The sequence below is a fragment of the Dipodomys ordii genome, unplaced genomic scaffold (assembly GCF_000151885.1).
Source record: "Dipodomys ordii isolate 6190 unplaced genomic scaffold, Dord_2.0 Scaffold111, whole genome shotgun sequence".
Taxonomy (NCBI): domain Eukaryota; kingdom Metazoa; phylum Chordata; class Mammalia; order Rodentia; family Heteromyidae; genus Dipodomys; species Dipodomys ordii.
The window spans coordinates 5176544-5197388 of NW_012267327.1; the positions used below are offsets into that span (position 1 = coordinate 5176544).

General features: G+C 34.0%; 1 protein-coding gene across 1 annotated transcript in view; it reads left to right on the plus strand.

The window, feature by feature from the left end:
• The first annotated feature begins 5013 nt into the window (after positions 1-5013).
• The window catches only part of Pvrl3 (poliovirus receptor-related 3), a 60806-nt gene continuing 44974 nt past the window's right edge, over positions 5014-20845 (plus strand). The window contains exons 1-5 of the mRNA XM_013028512.1: positions 5014-5032; positions 6898-7239; positions 12495-12791; positions 17228-17345; positions 20322-20473. Of these exons, the coding sequence (XP_012883966.1) occupies positions 5014-5032; positions 6898-7239; positions 12495-12791; positions 17228-17345; positions 20322-20473 (928 nt within the window). The remainder of the gene's footprint in view (positions 5033-6897; positions 7240-12494; positions 12792-17227; positions 17346-20321; positions 20474-20845) is intronic.

The window sequence follows — 20845 nt, forward strand, 5'->3', positions numbered from 1 at the left end:
GTTAGAGCAGAGTGGTAAATTTGTTATAATTGAGGAGCCTAAATTGATACTTCATTATTATAATCCATAGATTAGATTAGGGCTGACTTCGGGAGGCATACATTGGTGAGTTTTAGCAAATGTATAATGACATGTATTCACCATTAGAATATCAAACAGAATAAATTTCACTGTCCTCAAATTTTTGGTCTTCTACCTATTTATCCCTACTTTCTGCTTAACCACTGAAAACCATTGATTTTTTTTTTTTTGTCGGTCGTGGGGCTTGAACTCTGGGCCTTGGCGCTGTCCCTCAGCTCTCCAGCTCAAGGCGAGCGCTCTACCACTTGAGCTACAGCACCACTTCCGGTTTTCTGGTGGTTTATTGGAGATAGGAGTCTCACGGTCTTTCCTGCCCGGGCTGGCTTTGAACCGCGATCCTCAGATCTCAGCCTCCTGAGTAGCTAGGATTACAGGCGTGAGCCACCAGCGCCCGGCTAACCATTGATCTTTTAATTCTTTGAAAAGTTTTGTTTTTTTCCCCAAAAATGTCCTAGGCTATATAACATGTATTCAAATTGGATTCTTTTACTTAGTTTTATGAATTTGAATTTTCTCCATGTCTTGTCCTTTGATAGCTATTTAATTTTAGTTCTGAATAATACCTATTGTCTAGCTGTACCATATTTTATGCATTCACCTACTGAAAGATGTATTGGTTGATTGCAAGCTTTAGATGTTGTGAATGAAGTTACTATTTTACATCTACATAGATGTTTCTGTTTGTACCTAAGTTTTTAACTTGTTAAATACCAATGCAATTGCTAGTTTATGTGGTAATAGTATGTTTTATTTTATTTTATTTTTTTAAGAAACTGTGCAACTATCTTCAGAAGCAGATGAGTCATTTTGCTCTCTCACAGCTAGGCGTGAATGTTACTGTTGTACCAAACCTTGTTAGCAATTGGTGCTTCAGTGATCCCAGTTTGGTCATTCTACTGGGTGTGTGCAGTGGTATCACATGGTTTTAATTTGCAGTTCCCTAGTGATGGAGAGTGTTGAATATCTTTCCATATGCTTCTTTTATCTTTATATATTCTTTGTGAGATGTCTATTCAGGTGTTTCATAAATTAAAAAAAAATGATTTTCTTTTTCTTTAGGTTCTTTTTGGGGGTGGGGAGAGGGCAGTACTGTGTTTGAATTCAGGGCCTTCCACTTGTTTGGCAAGTACCCAGCCACTACTTGTATATTAGAAAATAAACAAGTTTATTGAGTTATAGGAGGTCTTTCTATGTGTTAAGTTATCAGATATATTTTTTTGTGAACTTTTTCTCCCAGTTTTTGGATGTACTTTATAAAGCAGAAAGTTTTAGTTTTAATGACATTTAATTTTAACCTCAGTTGTTGCTTTTATATATCATGCCATTGTCATATCCGCATTGTCATGTAGTTTTTTAGATTTTGTCTCATCAGTTTTTTATTCTTATTTTATTTTATTTTTTGTCGGTCGTGGGGCCTGAACTCTGGGCCTGCGCACTGTCCCTCAGCTCTTCAGCTCAAGGCTAGCGCTCTACCACAAGCCACAGTGCCTCTTCCGGCTTTTTCTACTTATGTGGTGCTAAGGAATTAAACCCAGGGCCTCATGCATCCAAGGCAAGCACTCTATACTGAGCCACCTTCCCAGCCCCTCAACAGTTTTTTAGTGTTGACTGTTATATTTAAGCTTAATGATAGATTTTAAGTTTATTTTTGTGTAGAGTTATTTCTAACTTTATATCTTTGCATGCAGATATCTAACACCATTTGTGAATATATTTTTTTTTCTGTTGTGTTTATTACCTTCACCCCTTTATAAAAGATTGACTGTATTTGTGTGGATCTACTTTTAGGTCCTCTACTAATCTGTCATTGTTTTGCCAATGCACAATGTCTTAATTATTGTATCTTTATAGTGTAGCTTGAGGTTAGATAGTGCCAGTTCTGAGTCTTTTGCCTTCCTCTCCTTTTCCCCAATATAAACTTTAGAATCAGTTTGTTAATGTCTGCAATAAAAGTTGCAGAGATCTTGATGGGATCCATATACCAATTTAAGAAGAACTGACATCTGATTGTCAGTATTATGTCTTCCTATTCATGAACATGAGTTACCTATATCTCTATTTGTTTAGTTCTTTGTTTCTCATCATAGTTTTATAGTTTTCTGCAGATAGGTCTTGTATGTGTGTATTTTACTGGCTTTATACCTGGGTATTTCATTTTTAAGGTATCAGTGTAAGTGATACTATGTTTTCAAATTCTATACATTCATAAATATTATTTTGAAAAGTGATGAAAGTACTATTAAGTTTGTATCCTGTAATATTGGTATAAGTGAATATATTAGCTCAGAAGATATTATTATTTGTCTTCTTCTAATTAATAAACACCAAATGGTGATCTTCTTAATATATTAGTGAGGACGTTGAGTAAGATGTTGAAAAGGAGAGGTGAGGGCAAATCTCTTTGCCTCATTCTTGATCTCTTAGGGGTAGTATGTAGATGGTTCTTGTCAAATTAAGTTGTTGACAGTCAGCTTTCTATTCTTTTTTGTTACGGAGTGATAAATCATTGTATGCATATATTACAGTTTATTTGTTAATGAGATATTTCTAGTTTGAGGTTATTAGGAAAAAGCTACTGTGAACACTTGTATTGTTTGTGTTGGTAAATGGGCAATGCTTTCCTTTCAAATGGGCTAACAGGGTAATGTGGCCAAATCCTAATACTTGTTTAACTTTACAAAACTGCTTACTGACTTTCAGTGCAGTTACATAGTCCAACGAACATTTCAAAAAGCTTCGACTCACCTATGATTTTTATAACATTTAGTGTGGTGAGTCTTTTAATTTTAGTTGAGTATTTAGTAGTGGCTTATTTTGGTTTGAATTTGTTACCCTAAAGATGTTGAGCATATTTTTGTGTACTTATTTTCTTTGTTTCTGTTCAACTTTTGCTCACTTAAGAAAAAAAGATTCCTTTTTTTTATTATGAAGTTTTTGTGGTCCTTTATGCAGATACATGTTTTGCACATATTCTCTTAGTAGTTTATCTTCTTTAACTGGCAGATTTTGAACAAAAACTATTATAAAGTTTATGATGCTTTTAGTAACATATCTAAAAAAATAATTACATGACCAGTATCACACAGATTGGTGTTTGTATGTAAGCTTTAGAAACATTGTCAATTTCTGTTAAAAATCAGATGGAATTTTGATAGCATTGTACTTATGATGTACACCTTAGTTAGTGTATAGGATATCTTCCTGGTTCTTTCCTTCTCCCTGGTCATTTTTTTGTTATCTTTGTTGAATTTTATCTACTTCAAACCTTTAAGATGTTTTAATGCATCACAGATGCTTGATCTTCATATATATCTTTGCTATCAATACTCTTGATTTCATGCAGTCTCATAACTGTGTGTTGATTACTCTAAATTTATATACTAGCCCATCACTTTCTCCAGAACCAGCATACTTTTATATAATCCTGCTGCTTATTCAGCACATACCCATTTGGTTGTGAAGTAGCCATGTTAAGTGTAAGATTTGAACTCTTTTCTATCTCTAACTCTTAAAAGTCCTACATACTAGTTCTCACTTTGGTAAATGGAACTCCATTATACATTTTCAGACTAAAATCCATGGCTGTTCTGTTTCTTACATTCCTTCACCAAATCTTGTTTGCTGTACCTTCAGACTATATAGCATAATGTGTCCATAATCTAACTTCTGTTTTAAGATTTTCATTGTGATAAATCTGGTTCAAACTTCACCTTCTTTCTTCCATATTAACATGATAAATCCTAGCTGATACCTGTGGTTTAGTCTTTTCTTTCTTGCTGTTGTTTCCCAACATGAGAGTGATCTTTTTTGGTTGTTATTAAAAGTTTATAATTTTTTTATTATCCTGTGTAGTTGAACAGAAGAGTTTCAATTCAACATGTCAGTTAGTGAGTATAATACATCTTGTTCAATGTCACCTCTTTCTTCATTCTCCCCCATCTCACCCAGAGTGATCATTTAGAATATGTCATGTTTTTGCTAAAAATTCTCCTGTGGTTTCCCACCTTCTGCAGAATGAAAGCCAGTGTTTAAAATGTCCTCAGTTTGTGGTGCCTGCTGCCCTTGTAGCATCATCTCCTGTTGTTCTTCCTCTCTTTTCACTCCAGGGACACGCAGAAGTCTTTATTCTCCCATACTTTTGTAGTTTTCCAGTGTCCTCTTAAAAAGACCTTTTGGAACTCATCCTTATTTCAAAACACTTGCTGCATCTACCCTAAAGCAATACCTCTTAACTTGGTTTTATTTTCCTCCAGAATTCTTACTATTTGATAAATAATATTTTATTTTATTAACACTGTTTCATAATTAGAATGCAAAGCCCATAAAGACAGAGACATTTGTTCAATACCATTATACCAGCACCTTCAACAAGTGTCTAGCATAAAGTATGCACTTTGTAGATACTGGTGAATGAATGAAGGAATAACTGCTTCTTTTTGGCGTTGGACTGATTGGCTTAGAATATGGAACAGAATCTTCTATAATCCAAGAGTTATATTTTCTAATGACCTGAGAGAAAATTAGAGAGTCTTCAATATGCTAATACTACTTAAGCTTCCAGTTTATAAATAATTTCACAAGTTATTGAACTTACTTGATTGTTCTTTATGCTTATTTCTATTTGAATGTTCTGTTGGGAAGCACTTTTAAAACTTAAGTTTTGAGCTTAACATGACAACTATTTATCAATTTATAACATGGATAATGAATTCGACTTACCAAAATGTGTGTTGATCTATACAGAAATAATTTGTGGATAGCTGGATGCTGTTATTGTATTGTGTTCTCTTAAAAAACTGTCCTAAATTCTGAGAATTCTAAGGATCCATACCTTTAAAGATCTTTGAATCTTTTTTCAAAATAATCCATGGTAGCTGGGTGCTTGGGGCTCATGCCTACAATCTAGTAATAGCTGCTCAGGACCAAGGTTTGATGCCAACCTGGGCAGGAGGTAAGTCCAGTATACTTTATCTCCAGTTAACTACCAAAAAGTCAGAAATGGAGCCATGGTTCAAAGTGGTAGAATGCTAACCTTGAGGACAAAAGCTCAGGGACAGCATCCAGGCCCTGAGTTCAAATTCCCCCCCCCAAAAAAAAATCCATAGTAGTAGTAATATATTAGATATTACATTTTCTTTTCTTTCACAATTATTTTCTTAAACATACTTTGAAATGCTTTATGTCATCTAGGCTTTCTGTAATACTTACTGAATGACTACTAAAATACAGTTGAAGACTCCAGAAAGTTGTGTTTTTATGGTTGAGTATTTTCATGGAATGCTAGTATTTCTGTGTCTGTCTCTTAAAGAACAATAAGTGCAGCTCAATTAATTAGATAAAAATGACATAAAACTTAATTGTAATTTAGGTAGACTCAGAAAAGAAACATTTTAGCATGGTTTTCCTTGACTCCCATAGTGAGCAGAAATCTCTCATGACTAGGTTAGAGTTCTTAGTGGATATATGGAAGATCCATTTCTTTACTGTTTGTTAGCCGCTGTATTTCAGACTTACAAATGATAAACTTACTTTAAATACGTTAGTTATTTTGCAATAAACATTTATGTGCATCAATGACCCTTAAGCTCTGCAGTTAAACTCTATGTGTGTGTATGTGTGCGAGTGTGCACATGCATGTGTGTACATGTGTGTGTCTGTCCATTTGTCCATGCCTGTTTGTGCCTGTCTGTACCTGTCCATGCCTGGCCTGGGGCTTGGGTGTTGTTCCTAAGCTTTTTTGCTTCAGGATAGTGCTCAACTGCTTGCACCACAACTCCATTTTGCCTTTTTAGGTAGTTATTGGATATGAGAGTCTCAAGGACCTTCCTACCCTGTCTGGCCTCAAACTATGATCCTCAGATCTCAGCCTCCTGAGTAGCTAGAATTACAGGCATGAGCTACCAGTGTCAAGTGTGGAGAAAAGGAAACTCTCACTGAAATTAAGGTTTAAACCCAAGGTTTGGGTGTGGTGGGTGGGGGTGAAGTAAATATGTAGTCCCTAACAGTTCTCTTATCCCATCTTTTCTCCCACCTCTGTCTGTGATTTTGTTAATCTTTGTCCTTCATGTTTTTTTAAAATTCTTTTTTAGGGATGTAATATAGGGATATTCCCAAAGAAATTTCTATGGTATTAAAATTTGTTTGAAAGATATTACATTAATGTTACCTTTTTCTATATAAAGTTATCCTAAAACTTGATATCTTTTTTGTTGCTGATGTTGGTTGGGGTGCTTGAACTCTGGGCTTGGGTGCTGTCCTGTGCTCTTCAGCTCAAGGCCAACACTCTACCACTTGAACCACAGTGTCACTTCCGGTTTTCTAGTGGTTTATTGGAGATAAGAGTCTCATGCCTTTCCTGCTCAGCCTTTCTTGCCCAGGCTGGCTTTAAACTATGATCCTCAGATCTCAGCCTCCTGAGTATCTAGGATTACAGGTGTGAGCCACTGGCACCTGGCCTAAAACTTGGTAACTTTTAACATCTATGTACTGTCTCAATTTCTGTGGGTCAAGAATCTAGGCATGGCTTAGCTGGATCTTAAGCTTTCGATCTTCACTAAAATGCTTTTTCCTTTGTTTTTCCATTGCAACATACTTTGGCATAAACTTTTTGTACCTCACATCCAACCTAGATGACATTCATCCTCTTTTTTGTTCCGTTATGAGAAAGGAGGGAAGAAGTGTGTGTATGTGTGTGTGTGTATGTGTGTGTGTGTGTGTGTGTGTGTGTTACACCTATGGGGAGAAAAGGGAAGAAGAGAGACCATATGTAGCATAACGTTTCCATTTTAACAATTATACTATGTATTTTCCCCATAGGTGCCTTAGCTGGACCAATTATTGTGGAGCCACATGTCACCGCAGTATGGGGAAAGAATGTTTCATTGAAGTGTTTAATTGAAGTAAATGAAACCATAACACAAATTTCATGGGAGAAGATACGTGGCAAAAATACACAGACTGTTGCAGTCCATCATCCTCAATATGGATTCTCTGTTCAAGGAGAGTATCAGGGAAGAGTCCTGTTTAAAAACTATTCACTAAATGATGCAACAATTACTCTACATAACATAGGATTCTCTGATTCTGGAAAATATATATGTAAAGCTGTTACATTTCCACTTGGAAATGCCCAGTCTTCTACAACTGTAACTGTGTTAGGTAAGTGTGTTTGAAATATATTTGGTGATGGTAATGAGGATCATAGGAGAAGTATTTTCTAGCATTTAAAATGAAAGTTTTCTTTAGGCTTAAATAATTCAAATATGAATTCTATCTTATAGTTTATAAGTCCAATAATAAACAATCTTATCTATGTCTGCCTGATTATATAATGTTATATAATTTTGCTCTTAATTTTTTTCACAAGAGTTTTAATTATAATAGTAATGCTGTGACATATTTTTACTAATTTCCCTCAAATTTTTAACCTTAAATTATTTCATGTTAGACTTAAGTTTTTCCTTTTCATTTCTTTTTTTTTTGGGGGGGGCAATAACATGTTTCAATTTGGCACATCAAATTTATAACTCTTGTAGATTTGTGTAAACATTTCATAATTATTTTCTGCTTTTTCATAAATGCTGTAGTTTAAGGTGAAATATTGGATAAGCTTATAAACTTTAAGATAACTATCTGGAATGTAAATCAATTTGAAAATGTTGATGAATACTTTTCCAGAATGATACAGTAAGAATTCAGATGTAATACCAACTGTGGCTAACATGAATATATACTGCCCAGATGCTCTTTGAAAAGGACCACTGCTCAGCTACTGGGAAATAGAGTTAACTAATCGCTTTGCAGAAAGCCTGTGAGAGTTCTGAGTAGAATATAGGAATGAGCCCTAGTGAACATGGTAGAAATCCTTGTGTTAGTTCATGAATGATAGTAGGGTTGGAGTAAGCACAGATGCAAGATGATTTCAGGAAATGTTCTAGAATTGAGGGTTAGTGAATTCAGATCAGGAGGCAGAACAGAATGTCCATTCAAGCAATCCTCACTTGTTGAATTTTTAGGGCCAAAATTATGTGTTGTGTCAAGGTGTCTTTTCTATTGTAGACTTTGGTGACATCCATGGCATCTAACCCATCCTCAGTAATTGCCAGGTGTCCTTGTGAAAGGCTTTTAGGATGATGGGTATCATCTGTTCAGAACTTTGCACAGTGTTACACTTGATTTTGAAGAATTTATATAAAGTATAAGAATTTTTAAGTTTAGTAAATTGAATATTGGCATAGGAAATTTGAGATTGATATCATATGAACTTAATAGCTAATGATTGTACTATTTCTTCCCTGTTTTACTCTCAGACCCTTGGTGTTTAAAATCGTCCAGCAGAATTAGTATTATTCTGAGATTTTATTAGAAATTCTGAATTTTGTTTTTTTTCCAAAACTGTTTGAACAGTAATAAGTTTAAGCAAGATGATCTGTTGACTTGCATCCACAATATAGTTTTGGAAACACTTCTGTAATTAGCTTCTCAATCACGTAGAAGTATGCCTTACTTTTGGTAGACTTGGCATAGAGTAGGTGTAGTGAGTTATGATTTAAGAAGATCAGCTTGGTGTTTTTGACAGATTGCTTATTATAGGGTATTTAGTTACTCATATTCATATTATACCCAAGGACTTCTATTTTCAGAATAGTTATAATAATAGTAAGTAGTGGTAAACTAGAAGTGAGAAAGTTAATTAGAAGTGAGAAATAATACAGACTTCTAGATTTGGTTTATATCACTTGCATAGTCTGAGTGGAAAATCTTGGCCTATTTAGTGTTTTCAAGTGGTACAAGAAAACAAAGATTCAAATAGTCTCCTTGAATATTTAGGTGTACAACTAAGTAAGCAGGAACCTATATGAATAAGGAAAAAATAGACCTGAGACAATATAAGTGGTTGGAATTACCAAAGATTTTAAAATGTACTTATACCACTTGGAATAATCTATAAATTTTCTATGGAGAATAAAAAACAAATCACTAGTGGTTGGCCTCAAAGTAGAGAAGTACAGAATTTCTTAGACATAAAGCAACTACAAAACAAAACAAAGCTGATAACTGTTAGTACATTTGAATTAACATGTTTATCAAAACATCCACTTGCCTAGCACACAAGAGGCCCTGGGTTTGATCTCTAGTAATCCCAATTCCCTTCTCCACTTGTATCAGAAAACTAAAAACATAAGACCTAAACTTATAATACATATAATTTTTAAAAAAGACTTTACAAAATTAAATAAAACTATATATTTATAAGAAAAAAACCAGGCACCTACTTTTAATTTGTATTCCTCAGCTAAAGAAATTCCACATGACCCTAAGACACATAAATTCTCACTCTCCTTCACAATCTGAGGTAACAATAAAATGTTATCCATATGTTCTTACATTACCCCTGGGACTGACAGATACTAAGAATTGACTGTAGTGATCCAAGAAATCCTCTGATGATTGTGAGTAAATTGATAACTTCAGAAAAGGTTTTAGCATTGTTTGAAAAAATAGAAGTAAATGTAATAATAACAATTCTTTTTTTGTTTTTTCAGTCATGGATCTTGAACTCAGGTCCTGGGCATTTTCCCTGAGCTTTTTCAGTCAAGACTAGTGCTCTACCACTTGGAGCCACAGTGCCACTTTTGGTGTTTAGTCTTGCCTGGGCTGACTTAATTGAGATCTTCATCTCAACCTGCTGAGTAGCTAGGACTATAGTCATCAGCCACTGGTGCTTCCCAGTAGTAACAGTTCTAATACCAAGGACAAACTTAAGAAGAGACTTGTACAAAAAAAGAAAAAAAACCCAACATATACAAGAGATAATATATCTTGTAAAATAGATTAAAACACAGAAGAAATAATCCTAGTGTTCACCAGTAAATACATGGTACAGCAGTTAAAACTGATAATCTTTGCAATTCCATATTTACCTAAGTAATTTAAAAACACAAAGTTAAATTGAATTCCAAAGAAGATAATTGCTCCAATATGCCCAGAACAGAAAGTTGAGTCAGAGAAAAACCATACAAATGGTATAATCTAATTATAAAGTTCAGGAATAGATGCAATGAGATTATTTGTTTAAATTTGTACTTACTGGTTATAAAGCTATGATTGATAAGTTTTTAATCAATAAAATTTTCAGCTGAGCTCTGGTGGTTCACACCTTTAATCATAGCTAGTCAGGAGGCTGAGTTCTGAGGATCATGGTTCAAAGCCAGCCTAGGTAGAAAAAGTCGTGAGATTCTTTCTTTTTTTTTTTTTTTTCAGTCATGGGGCTTGAACTCTGGGCCTGAGCACTGTCCCTCAGCTCTTCAGCTCAAGGCTAGTGCTCTACCACTTGAGATACAGTGCCACTTCTGGTTTTCTGGTGGTTTATTGGAGAGAAGAATTTCATGGACTTTCCTGCCCAGGCTGGCTTTGAACTGCGATCCTCAGATCTCAGCCTCCTGAGTAGCTAGGATTACAGGCGTGAGCCACAGGCGCCTGGCTATGAGATTCTTATCTCCAAGTAAGCACAAAAAGCTGCACATGGAGCTGTGATTCAGGTAGTAGAATACTAGCCTTGAGGAAAAGACACAACGACTGTGCCCAGGTCAGGAGTTAAAAGCCTCATTACTGACACCAAAAAAAAAAAACCCAAAACAAAAAATTCACCAAATTTGGCACTCCCCTAGTAGCTCATTCCTGTAATCCTAGCTATTATTGAAGAGGCTGAGATCTGAGAATCATAGTTGGAAGCCTATCTGGAGAAAAAAGTATATAAGACTCTTACCTCTAGTTCACCACCACTTGAGCACTATCCTTGAGCAAAAAAGTTCAAAGAAAGTTCCCAGGCTTGTGTCTAAGCTTCAGTATCTACACACACACACACACGCACGCACGCACGCACACAGATTATTTTGAATATAATGGTCTCCTATTGAAAGAAGAGATGATCAAGAAAAGGCTTGAAGGATTTCAAAATGTTGCTGTTATTTGTTATGATGTGTGGTGTAGTTACATAAATGTTATATAATTATTCATTATATCGCAAATACTGGACAGGATATGGGGACTTAATGCAACTGCTATGGAATGAAGTTTAGAAATTCCTTAAAAAGTAAACATGTAACTGCTTTATGATCCAGTAATTCTTGTCCATTTATTCAAAAGGTAAGTCAGGATAATTTGCACACATATGTTCACCATAACCATATGATGGAAACAGCTTAGATGGCTTACAGTAGATGAGTAAATAAAGAAAACGTAATATATATATACAATGGAATTTTATTCATCAGGAAAAATAATATGTCATTTGCAGAGAAATGGATGGACTAGGAAAAACTACTTTGTGATTTCTAGCTCAGGGAGACAGCATATATTTTCCCTCATATATAGATGTTAGATCTAAATTGTAAAATATGAATATATATATATATATATACATATACACATATAGCCATATATACATAAACACAAGTAAATAGGATACAGTATAGGTAGAGGAGGGGGGATTCCAATAGTGTAACTCCTTTGAACAACTAATTTACAGTCTTAACTTACCAGTAAGTTGAAATATGTAATGTCAGCAGGGATGGAGGTCAAGGGGAAGAGGCGGTATAGACAAAAGGAGACAGAAATGGTGGACAAATACAGTCAATATACATATGTGAAAATGGAACCTGGTGACTTGAAATTAGTGGATTTGGGATAGATGTGGAGGAGAATGAAGGAAGGGGTATCGTTGATCAAGACACATTGTACTAATAAATTGACATATCCAAGCGAAACCAAGCGAAACATGTTTGTACAACTAGTTAATGATAATAGTAAAAAAAGAACCTAACATTAAAAATTTAAAATAAATTTTTTACATGTGTTTCACATTTTTTTGTTATTTTACACCAATATCTTACAAAGATAAAGCCTATAGGGAGAATATTAATCTTAAAATAGGAAACAATTGACAACTATTTTAAATCAAGAAGACTGCACAATTGTTAGTATAATTAAAAGTGTTTGCTTTACATTTTTTTGCTACAAAATGAAATGCTATATATTTGAACTAGTTTTTTTTTTTTTTTTTCTTCAAGAATAACATCCTTAACCTCAAAGGCCATTGTGGTCAAGGTGACATTTTTACATATACTAATTCGGAGAGAGCTCAACTGACCCCATAATGTAATGTATATCTGTGTCAAAGAAAACCATCGTAGTGATAATATAAAATTTTGACCTTGTTTTTGTCCTAACTAAATGTTTCTGTTGTTCGAAGAATGAAGTTGATGTTGGCATTGAATGAAGTTGGCATTACCTAAAAAATGTGTGGGTAGATATTATATGCAAGTGTCCCTAAGCTTATGAAATACGTCTAGATATGACTGTGTGACTTTACGTATTTTCTTAATTGAGATATAACTTTTTTATTTAAACAGTTGAACCTACTGTGAGCCTGATAAAAGGGCCAGATTCTTTAATTGATGGAGGAAATGAAACAGTAGCAGCCATTTGTATAGCAGCCACAGGAAAACCAGTTGCACACATTGAATGGGAAGGTGATCTTGGTGAAATGGAATCTACTACAACTACTTTTCCAAATGAAACAGCAACAATTGTCAGCCAGTACAAGCTGTTCCCAACCAGATTTGCTAGAGGAAGACGAATTACTTGTGTTGTAAAACATCCAGCCTTGGAAAAGGACATCCGATATTCTTTCATACTAGATATACAGTGTAAGTAATTTACTTTTCAATTTGTGATGTATTTTATTTCATATTTCATCTTTTGAAATATATCTTTATCAAACTATTTTTGGTTTGATAAACCCTATAGCTTTTTTTTGCTTTTTTGTCTTTATTTTTGTTCATATTTTCATAGAAATTTGATCTAATTAGAGCATTTTTTTAAACAGTAAATTTGCCCTTCAACTTAAAAATATTTTAATTGCCCTTTAAATACTGTAGACTGAAAGGAGATGTGAAAATTTGTGCCTTAAAATTTGGAACACGTAGAGCCAGATGCATTAATAAGCTCAAGCCTATCATTTTAGCTTTTGAGAAAAAGAGATTGGGAGGATCTTGTTTTGAGGACATCCTGGACAAAAATTTAGCAAGGCTCTGTAAACACTTTAGACATAGTGAGTTATTCATTCCTGTAATCCTAGCTGTAGGAGGATTACAAACTTAGGCTGATCTTAGACAAAAACCACAAGACCTTAGCGGAAAAATAACCTAATTTTAAAAGGGTATAATGGAGGGAGGGGAGTGGGTAAAAGCACACTTTACATGGAAAACATTTGCCTAGCAAGGTTAAAGGTCTAATTTTTATTCCTGAATGTGAAGGGCTGGATGTATAATACTTAGAAACAAGTAGCTCCAATCTTTCTAATTTTGCCGTTTTTCATTTTTATTTTCTTTACCCATGTTTTATTTCCCTAGATATATTTTACCTAATTTGAAAATCTCTCTTCAGTCTTATTTCGAATCTGGTGTTATAAATAAGATTGTATAACTCTTATATAAGTAAAACAATACTTTTAAGACATCATTAGGATAAAGTCAATTGTAGATAAAGTTCAAAGCTAGATCTACTTTGACAGTGGATCCTGCCCTAAACATATGATTATATTTTCATGTGTATCTCCTCTGTCCTGTTCAATAAAGTTACTCAGTCTTTGGTACATTCTGATATTTTTACTTTTATTTTTGAGTAATAACTAGGTTGATGGTTGCTTATATTTTATAGCAAAGTAAGTTTGTGCAGATTTAGCTGGGTACTAGTAAAATATGGCCTATAATCACAAGGATCATGGTTTGAAGCCAGCTTGGGCAGAAAAATGTGTAATACTCAATTTCCCAAATAAACAGCAAAAATAATGGTGGGATTAGCATGGAACAGCATATCAAAGAGAGCAAGCCAAACTGAGTTCAAACCTCAATGCAAGGAGGGAGGATGGAAGAGAGGGGAAGGGAGGGAAGTAAAGAAGGAAGAACAGGGAAGGGAATGCAGAAGGAGAAAGATTGGGCAGACTAAACTGGGTGTGGTGTCTCTGCCTCACTCTAATCTCATTTACTTGGGAAATAGAGTTGGGGAGGATCTGATTCACAGCCAGCCCATTCAAAAACCTCCTGAGAGCTCATATGAACCAAAAAGCCAGGCAATTCTGTCATTCCAGCTACACAAGAGGTAAACATTATTGGATTGTCTGTGTGAAAGCATCATCTCTGGCTATATTTTTTTGAAGCAATTGCTTTGTTTTCACTATTTTTTTCTATTCCATGTATGATTTTTAATTATACGTTGATATTACATGAGGATTATTTTCAGCACTTAACAAGGTTAAGCTTGAAAAGTATGGATATATAATTTCTAGAGCACAGTAGTTTGAACTCATGGTCTTATACTTGCTTAAGAAAGTATTGCTCTACCATTTGAGCTATAGCCTCAGACCTTTTTGGTGCTAGGTTAGTTATCTTTTGGATAACATTTTTCATAAGGCAGACCTTAGACCCTAATTTTCCTACTTTTCCCTCATGGCTGTTTTTTTATTTGCTTTTCTTTTCTTTCTCTTTTGTATATTTTTTATTGTAAAAATACAGAGGGGTTACAGTTGCATGAGTAAGGTAATGAGTATATTTCCTATTGAGCATTGTTACCTCCTTTGTTTTTCTCCTACCATCCTTCCCTTCCCACCTCCCCGACTCCTCCCTCCCCCCCACAAGTTGTAAAGTTGGTTTTCTTTCACTACATAATTTCACCACTATGATACTATACCATTACATTCTTAAGTGATCTCATCTTTTCTCCTCATTTGATTGTAGTGTACAGTTTTGTCAGTTTCCTCCTTGCCTTCCCAGACTTTTACTTTTTTTTTTAAACATTCAGATTCCAATGATACATACCTTTGTTTCTCATATGTGTGTTTCCTTATGTGTCTAAGAATGAGTGAATTTCATCAGTTTTTCAGTATTGACTTTTAAAATTGCTTGAATGCAGTTTCACAAATACAAAAGTATTTCTCTTAATGTGTAAAGTTTTATAATTAGAATATTTTCTTACTAGTTTGCTTCTAAAATATTAAGGGGTTGGAGTCATGGCTTTGTTGGTGGAGTGCTAGCCAGTGAGTAAAAGTGTTAGGCACTGAGTGTGAATCCTAGTCCCAGGCCAAAAAATAAAATATTAATAATAGTCATGTTTTTGTCTTTTTTTAAATAGGAAAAGTATAAAACATTTGAAAAAAAATTAAAAAACTCTAAAATTTGGAGGATATGTTAATGTCTAACCTTTATCCCTAAAGAGAGATTAAGCGCAAAGAGACATGGATCATTTTTAATAATAATTTTGTATTAAAAAGGCATTTGTTAATTCTTAGTATTTATGAGGCAGGTTCTTTATAGTTAACTTTTAAGTTTAATCTTTTCTAATTTTTTAGTAAAATGTTTTTTAGTAGTTTAAATTGTTCTGACACACGTCTAACACAGGTAAAAGTTGACCTTGTTCTTCCTATCGTCCTCTCTCCCTTTGCTGTGACTTGGTTTTCTGTGTAGCTCACAGAAAATTGGAAGGTCTCTGCACTACGTATAAGAAATACTTACTTAAGGAAGCTTTCATGATCTCTACCATCCTCACCTGAACCTACACTAGCTGTTAGCTCTGGCTTAGTATTCTGCTCTCCCTTGGTCCTCCTAGTGGATTTTGGCTAATATTTTTAAATATCATTCTCTTTATCATTATTAGAATGTAAGTTTCGTGAATATAATTTTTTTTCTTTTTTTTCAAAGTTAATATTTAAACAACTGAAACAGTGCCTGGCATTTATTATAAGGAGATAATAAAATGATGGTTTAGTAAATGTTAGATGTTTGAGTTTATAGTTTATAGGCTACCTGTATTTTGCAGGTAGATATGAATAATTGCTTATTTATATATAGTATATATATAAAAAAAGACCTATGGTGTGCTGAGTGGGTAATGTTTATGTTTTGGTACTGTTGAAGCCCTAGTTAATTTTCTGCACTTGTGTGTAGTCTCAGTGTCATATCTCTAATGCCCATAGAATACTGTAATATAGGGAATCTCCTTTGATTGACATCATGTTTCTTACAGAATATTTCCTTTTAGAGTGAACATCTTTTATTAATTTGTTAAACCTTGGGATTACTTGGCTTACTTGCTCATGTAGCATTCTTACCACCTGACCCATGCCTCCAACCCTGTTTTTGCTAGGTAGTTTGCAGGTGGAAATTAACTGCATGAACTCTCCAGATTTCTGTCTCCTTAATGGCTAAGATTGCATGTGTTAGCCATTGGTACCCTGCAGAACATCTTTTTTAGGACAGTTTTATATAGTTATTTGGCACAATGTATACTACAGTACATGTCTTATTTAATTGTGAGCTATATGTTTTGTTCTGTGTCTCAAATCTTCTAAAATAGGACTTATGTTCTGCTTTTAGTAATTACATGTTTATGATTATTCTTACATTCTGTATTCCTCGTAGCTGGAATAATATGAGTTTATTAATTCATTTGTTTATTCCTTTAGTGAGGTAGTTGTACTTTTATTGAGTGCTGTCTTCCACGTTGATTAAATATGTTGAGTAAAAAATTTAACATGTTTTTTTAAAGCTTAGATGTGGCCAAATCTTTATTCTGCTGTGCTTTGAATATCACTTAAAAAATTATTGTCAAGATGATGTACAAAGGGGTTACAGTTACATATCTAAAGTAGGGAGTACATTTTTGTTGAACTTGTTACTCCCTCCCTCATTTCTCTCCCACTTTGCCTTCCTCCAATGCCCTCCCCAAGTTGTACAGTTCATTTCCAATGTATTGTCTTATGAATATCACTGTTGCATTGGTTCACCATTTGTCCTTTGTCTCACCATTTTGTCATTCCCCTTCCCTTCCCTATTTCAGATAAACATTGATACAATACGTAGGGTACTAAAATCAAATACAGTGACAACAGGGAATAAACAATAGGAAAAAGAAAAAAAAAGCACAAAAGACAGAAGAAATCACATAGTACATTAAAAACAACAACAAAAGAAAACCTCATGTTTCCATGTCTTGGGCTTAATTTCACTTAGCATTATCTTAAATTGAATATAACTTTTATCCTTAATAAAAGATGACTTTTTTTTCCTGCTGTTTGTTGATTTTGTAGATGCTCCTGAAGTTTCAGTAACAGGATATGATGGAAATTGGTTTGTAGGAAGAAAAGGTGTAAACCTCAAATGTAATGCTGATGCAAATCCACCACCCTTCAAATCTGTGTGGAGCAGGTAATGTTTTACTTAAAAGAAACAGTTACCAGTGTATTTTTAAAAGCCTATTTAAGACTGTTTTTATTGCTATACTGCATGATTATAGTAATAGCTAAAGAATTTAAATGAATAGTTTCATAAATGCTCTGCTCCACCCTTTCTGACTTTCCTACCTCCTCAGCTGTGTTTCTTAGAAGTGTCTATGTTAGTGATTTTGATGATTTTTTTCTGGTAGGTATCATCCCAGATACTATTACACTGCTACTTGCTCTTCATCAGTTGTTAACACTGTTTACTTTTTCATGAGTTAATTATTTTAAAAAATGTTAATTTTATGTCTATTTCTTTACCCACAGTCATTATATACCTCCTATCCTTCATTGTCTGAATAAGATTAAGTTACTTTTAGTTAAGCTCTGTAATTAGTGTTCACTTCCCTGTGGCAGGTAAATATATTATTTACCAAGAGCTAAGTAGTTCTGCAGCTATATTTGCTTTCCTTATGGCTACTGATTGCCTCCTTTTAGTATGTAGCTTCCCTTCTGAGTCTCCTTAGTTCTTTACTTTTAAATTTTCAAACTGTTACACTAAAGTTTTCATTAATATTGTCAGTATTTGAGGCCTGTTTCAGTCTTGAAACTTGTATCTGTCAACTTTGATAATTTTCTGTATTTTATTTTGTTGTTTTGCCTTTTTTCTGTTTATTGCACAAATGCATTGCATAAATTTCTTGGTTTTCACACACACACCTATATATTTTTTAGAATATTTTCTATTGACTTGATGATTTAAAAGAAAATTAGCATACTTATATTTTCTAATAATATTTTTTCATTTCTTAGCCATTATTGTAGCATCATTTTTTATTTTTTGTAGATGTACTTGTTTCTTCCAAGAGATACTAATTTCCACCTTTGATGGTTAGTCTTGATTGCCACCTTGGTTAGATTGAGAAGTCCTGGGGAGGATACTTCTGGGTTTATCTGAGAGGGCCTTTTCAGAGAGGATTGATTGACTAGATGAAGGTGGCACCATCCCATAGGTTGGGACCCTTATGGAATAAAAGGAAGAAGAAAGAGAATGCCAGGTAATACAGTTATTCTGTCTCTGCTTCCTGGCCTCATAATACGAACTGTCCTGCTTCACCATGCCCTGCCTGCCATAACAGATTGAAACTTCTGAAATTTTGAGCCCAGTTAAATTCTTTTTTCCTATGAAACTATTTCTCTAGGGTATTTGATGACAGCAATGAAAAGCTAACTTTCTTGTTTCCCAATTATTTCTTTTTACTCCAGTTTTGTTTTTTGGTGTAGTCTTTGATTTTGTTACTATTCCTTATTCTTCTTGGTTTTATAGTTATTTTATAGTAAGGCATTATTAACAAATGCTTTTGGAAACTTGATAGTATGGATTGTTTATTATTTTCTACTTGGAATAATCATGTAGACAAGTGGTTAATTTCAGAGAAGTCCTAGATTTCACCCCACAAAGATAGGAAATTATTCTTCACAACAAATTCAGTTTCTTTTTTTTCCTAAGAAATAAAAATCTAGTATCTAAACAGAGTTGGAAGAAGTATGTTGGTTTTTGTTTGATTTTGTAACTTCAACTAATCTCTTATTTCCAGTCTCTTGTTTATGTCAAACTCTAAATTTCTCTGTTCTTTGAACCACAGTTTTTACAGTGGGTTACATCAGTGTATGTACTAGACTGAGAGACTTTTAGCCAAATTACCACAAACACTGTTAGAAAGTTACATTAAATTGTGCTTTGATTTTTGTGATAGTACAAATAAAATTATTTTATAAATATATTTTTTCTTTTTTTTCTCTTTTTTATTGTAACTTTTATTGTAAAAGTGATGTACAGAGGGGTTACAGCTATATAAGTCAGGTAATGAATACATTTTTAAAAAAATATTTTTTTATTGTAAAGATACTATACAGAGGGTTACGGTTACATGAGCAAGGTAATGAGTACACTTCCTATTGAGCATTGTTACCCCCTCCAGTGTTTTCCCCCTACCATCCAGTAGATTTTTTCTTGATACTTTAGAAACTGTCTTGGGATGGGGCATAATATAGATTTAAATTAGTATTAAGTGATGCTCTTTAAAAGATGCCAAACTATTAAATTACATGACTTCACTAAGAAAATGGAAGCTATAAACCATTTGTATGTTCATAATTCACTGAGAATTTTAATACTGTATGTCATCAAGTAATTTTTATAATTTCCAATAACCCTAGTATAATTTTATTTATTAATTTATCTTTTGATGCTATTACTGAGGCTTCAACTCAAGGTCCAGGCTCTGTCCTTGTTTTGTTCAAGGCTGAGCTGAAATTCTACTTCCAGCATTTTGGTTGTTAATTAGAGATAGATTCTTACATAGACTTCCTTACTCTGAGCTGACTTCTAACCATTGATCCTGAGATCTTAGCCTCCGAGTGCTAGAATGTCAGCTGTGGGCCACTGGTATCCACCATGAATATAATTTTTTAAATAAAAAATTTTTCTCTACTTCCCTCCCATTCTATTATGTTGGCCTATCTATACTTACAAATTAAGATTTGGAAAGAATGGGTATACCTAGTAGATTTTTTGTGGTTGTTGTTGTTGTTGTTGTTTTTTTTGTCGGTCGTGGGCCTGAACTCTGGGCCTGGACCTGGGTGCTGTCCCTCAGCTCTTCAGCTCAAGGCTAGCACTCTACCACTTGAGCCACAGAGCCACTTCTGGCTTTTTCTGCTTCTGTGGTGCTGAGGAATTGAACCCAGGGCTTCATGCATGCAAGGCAAGCACTCTACCACTGAGCCACCTTCCCAGCCCCTACCTAGTAGATTTTAATAGTTTCATAAAATGAAAGTGTTTTCAGTTCATAGTTAATTATATCTCAAGATACTGCTATTTTACTAAAATCTCCAAAGTGATTCTCTTATTTTAAATAATAATTAATAATAAAGATTGTTTAATTTGTGTGCTTCTAAAATCAAGGTTGGATGGACAATGGCCTGATGGTTTATTGGCTTCAGACAATACTCTTCATTTTGTCTACCCACTGAATTATAATTATACTGGTGTTTATGTATGCCAAGTAACCAACTCCCTTGGTCAAAGAAGTGATCAAAAGGTCATCTACATTTCTGGTAAGTCACTATATATGTTTCCAAAATGAGTTATTTAAATCATTCCTGTAATAACAAAATAATATGAACCTAGGCAGTAGTCTACATATATAATAAAGATTTATCAGTTTAAACTTTTTCTGCAAAAGAAACTTTTTCTACAAAGAACATGATAAAGTAAGCTTGACTGAAAAACATATAATACAGTAGATCTTAAAGGTTGAAATGTCTATGCAACAAGTTTTGGGCATTTCTTTTTTTTTTTAATTTAATTTAATTTTATTTGTGAACAAACTGTACAGAGGGGTTACAATTGCATGGGCAGGATAATGCGTACATTTCTTACCAAGCATTGCAGCCTCCTCCTTTGTTTACCCTTCCCATCCCTTCCCA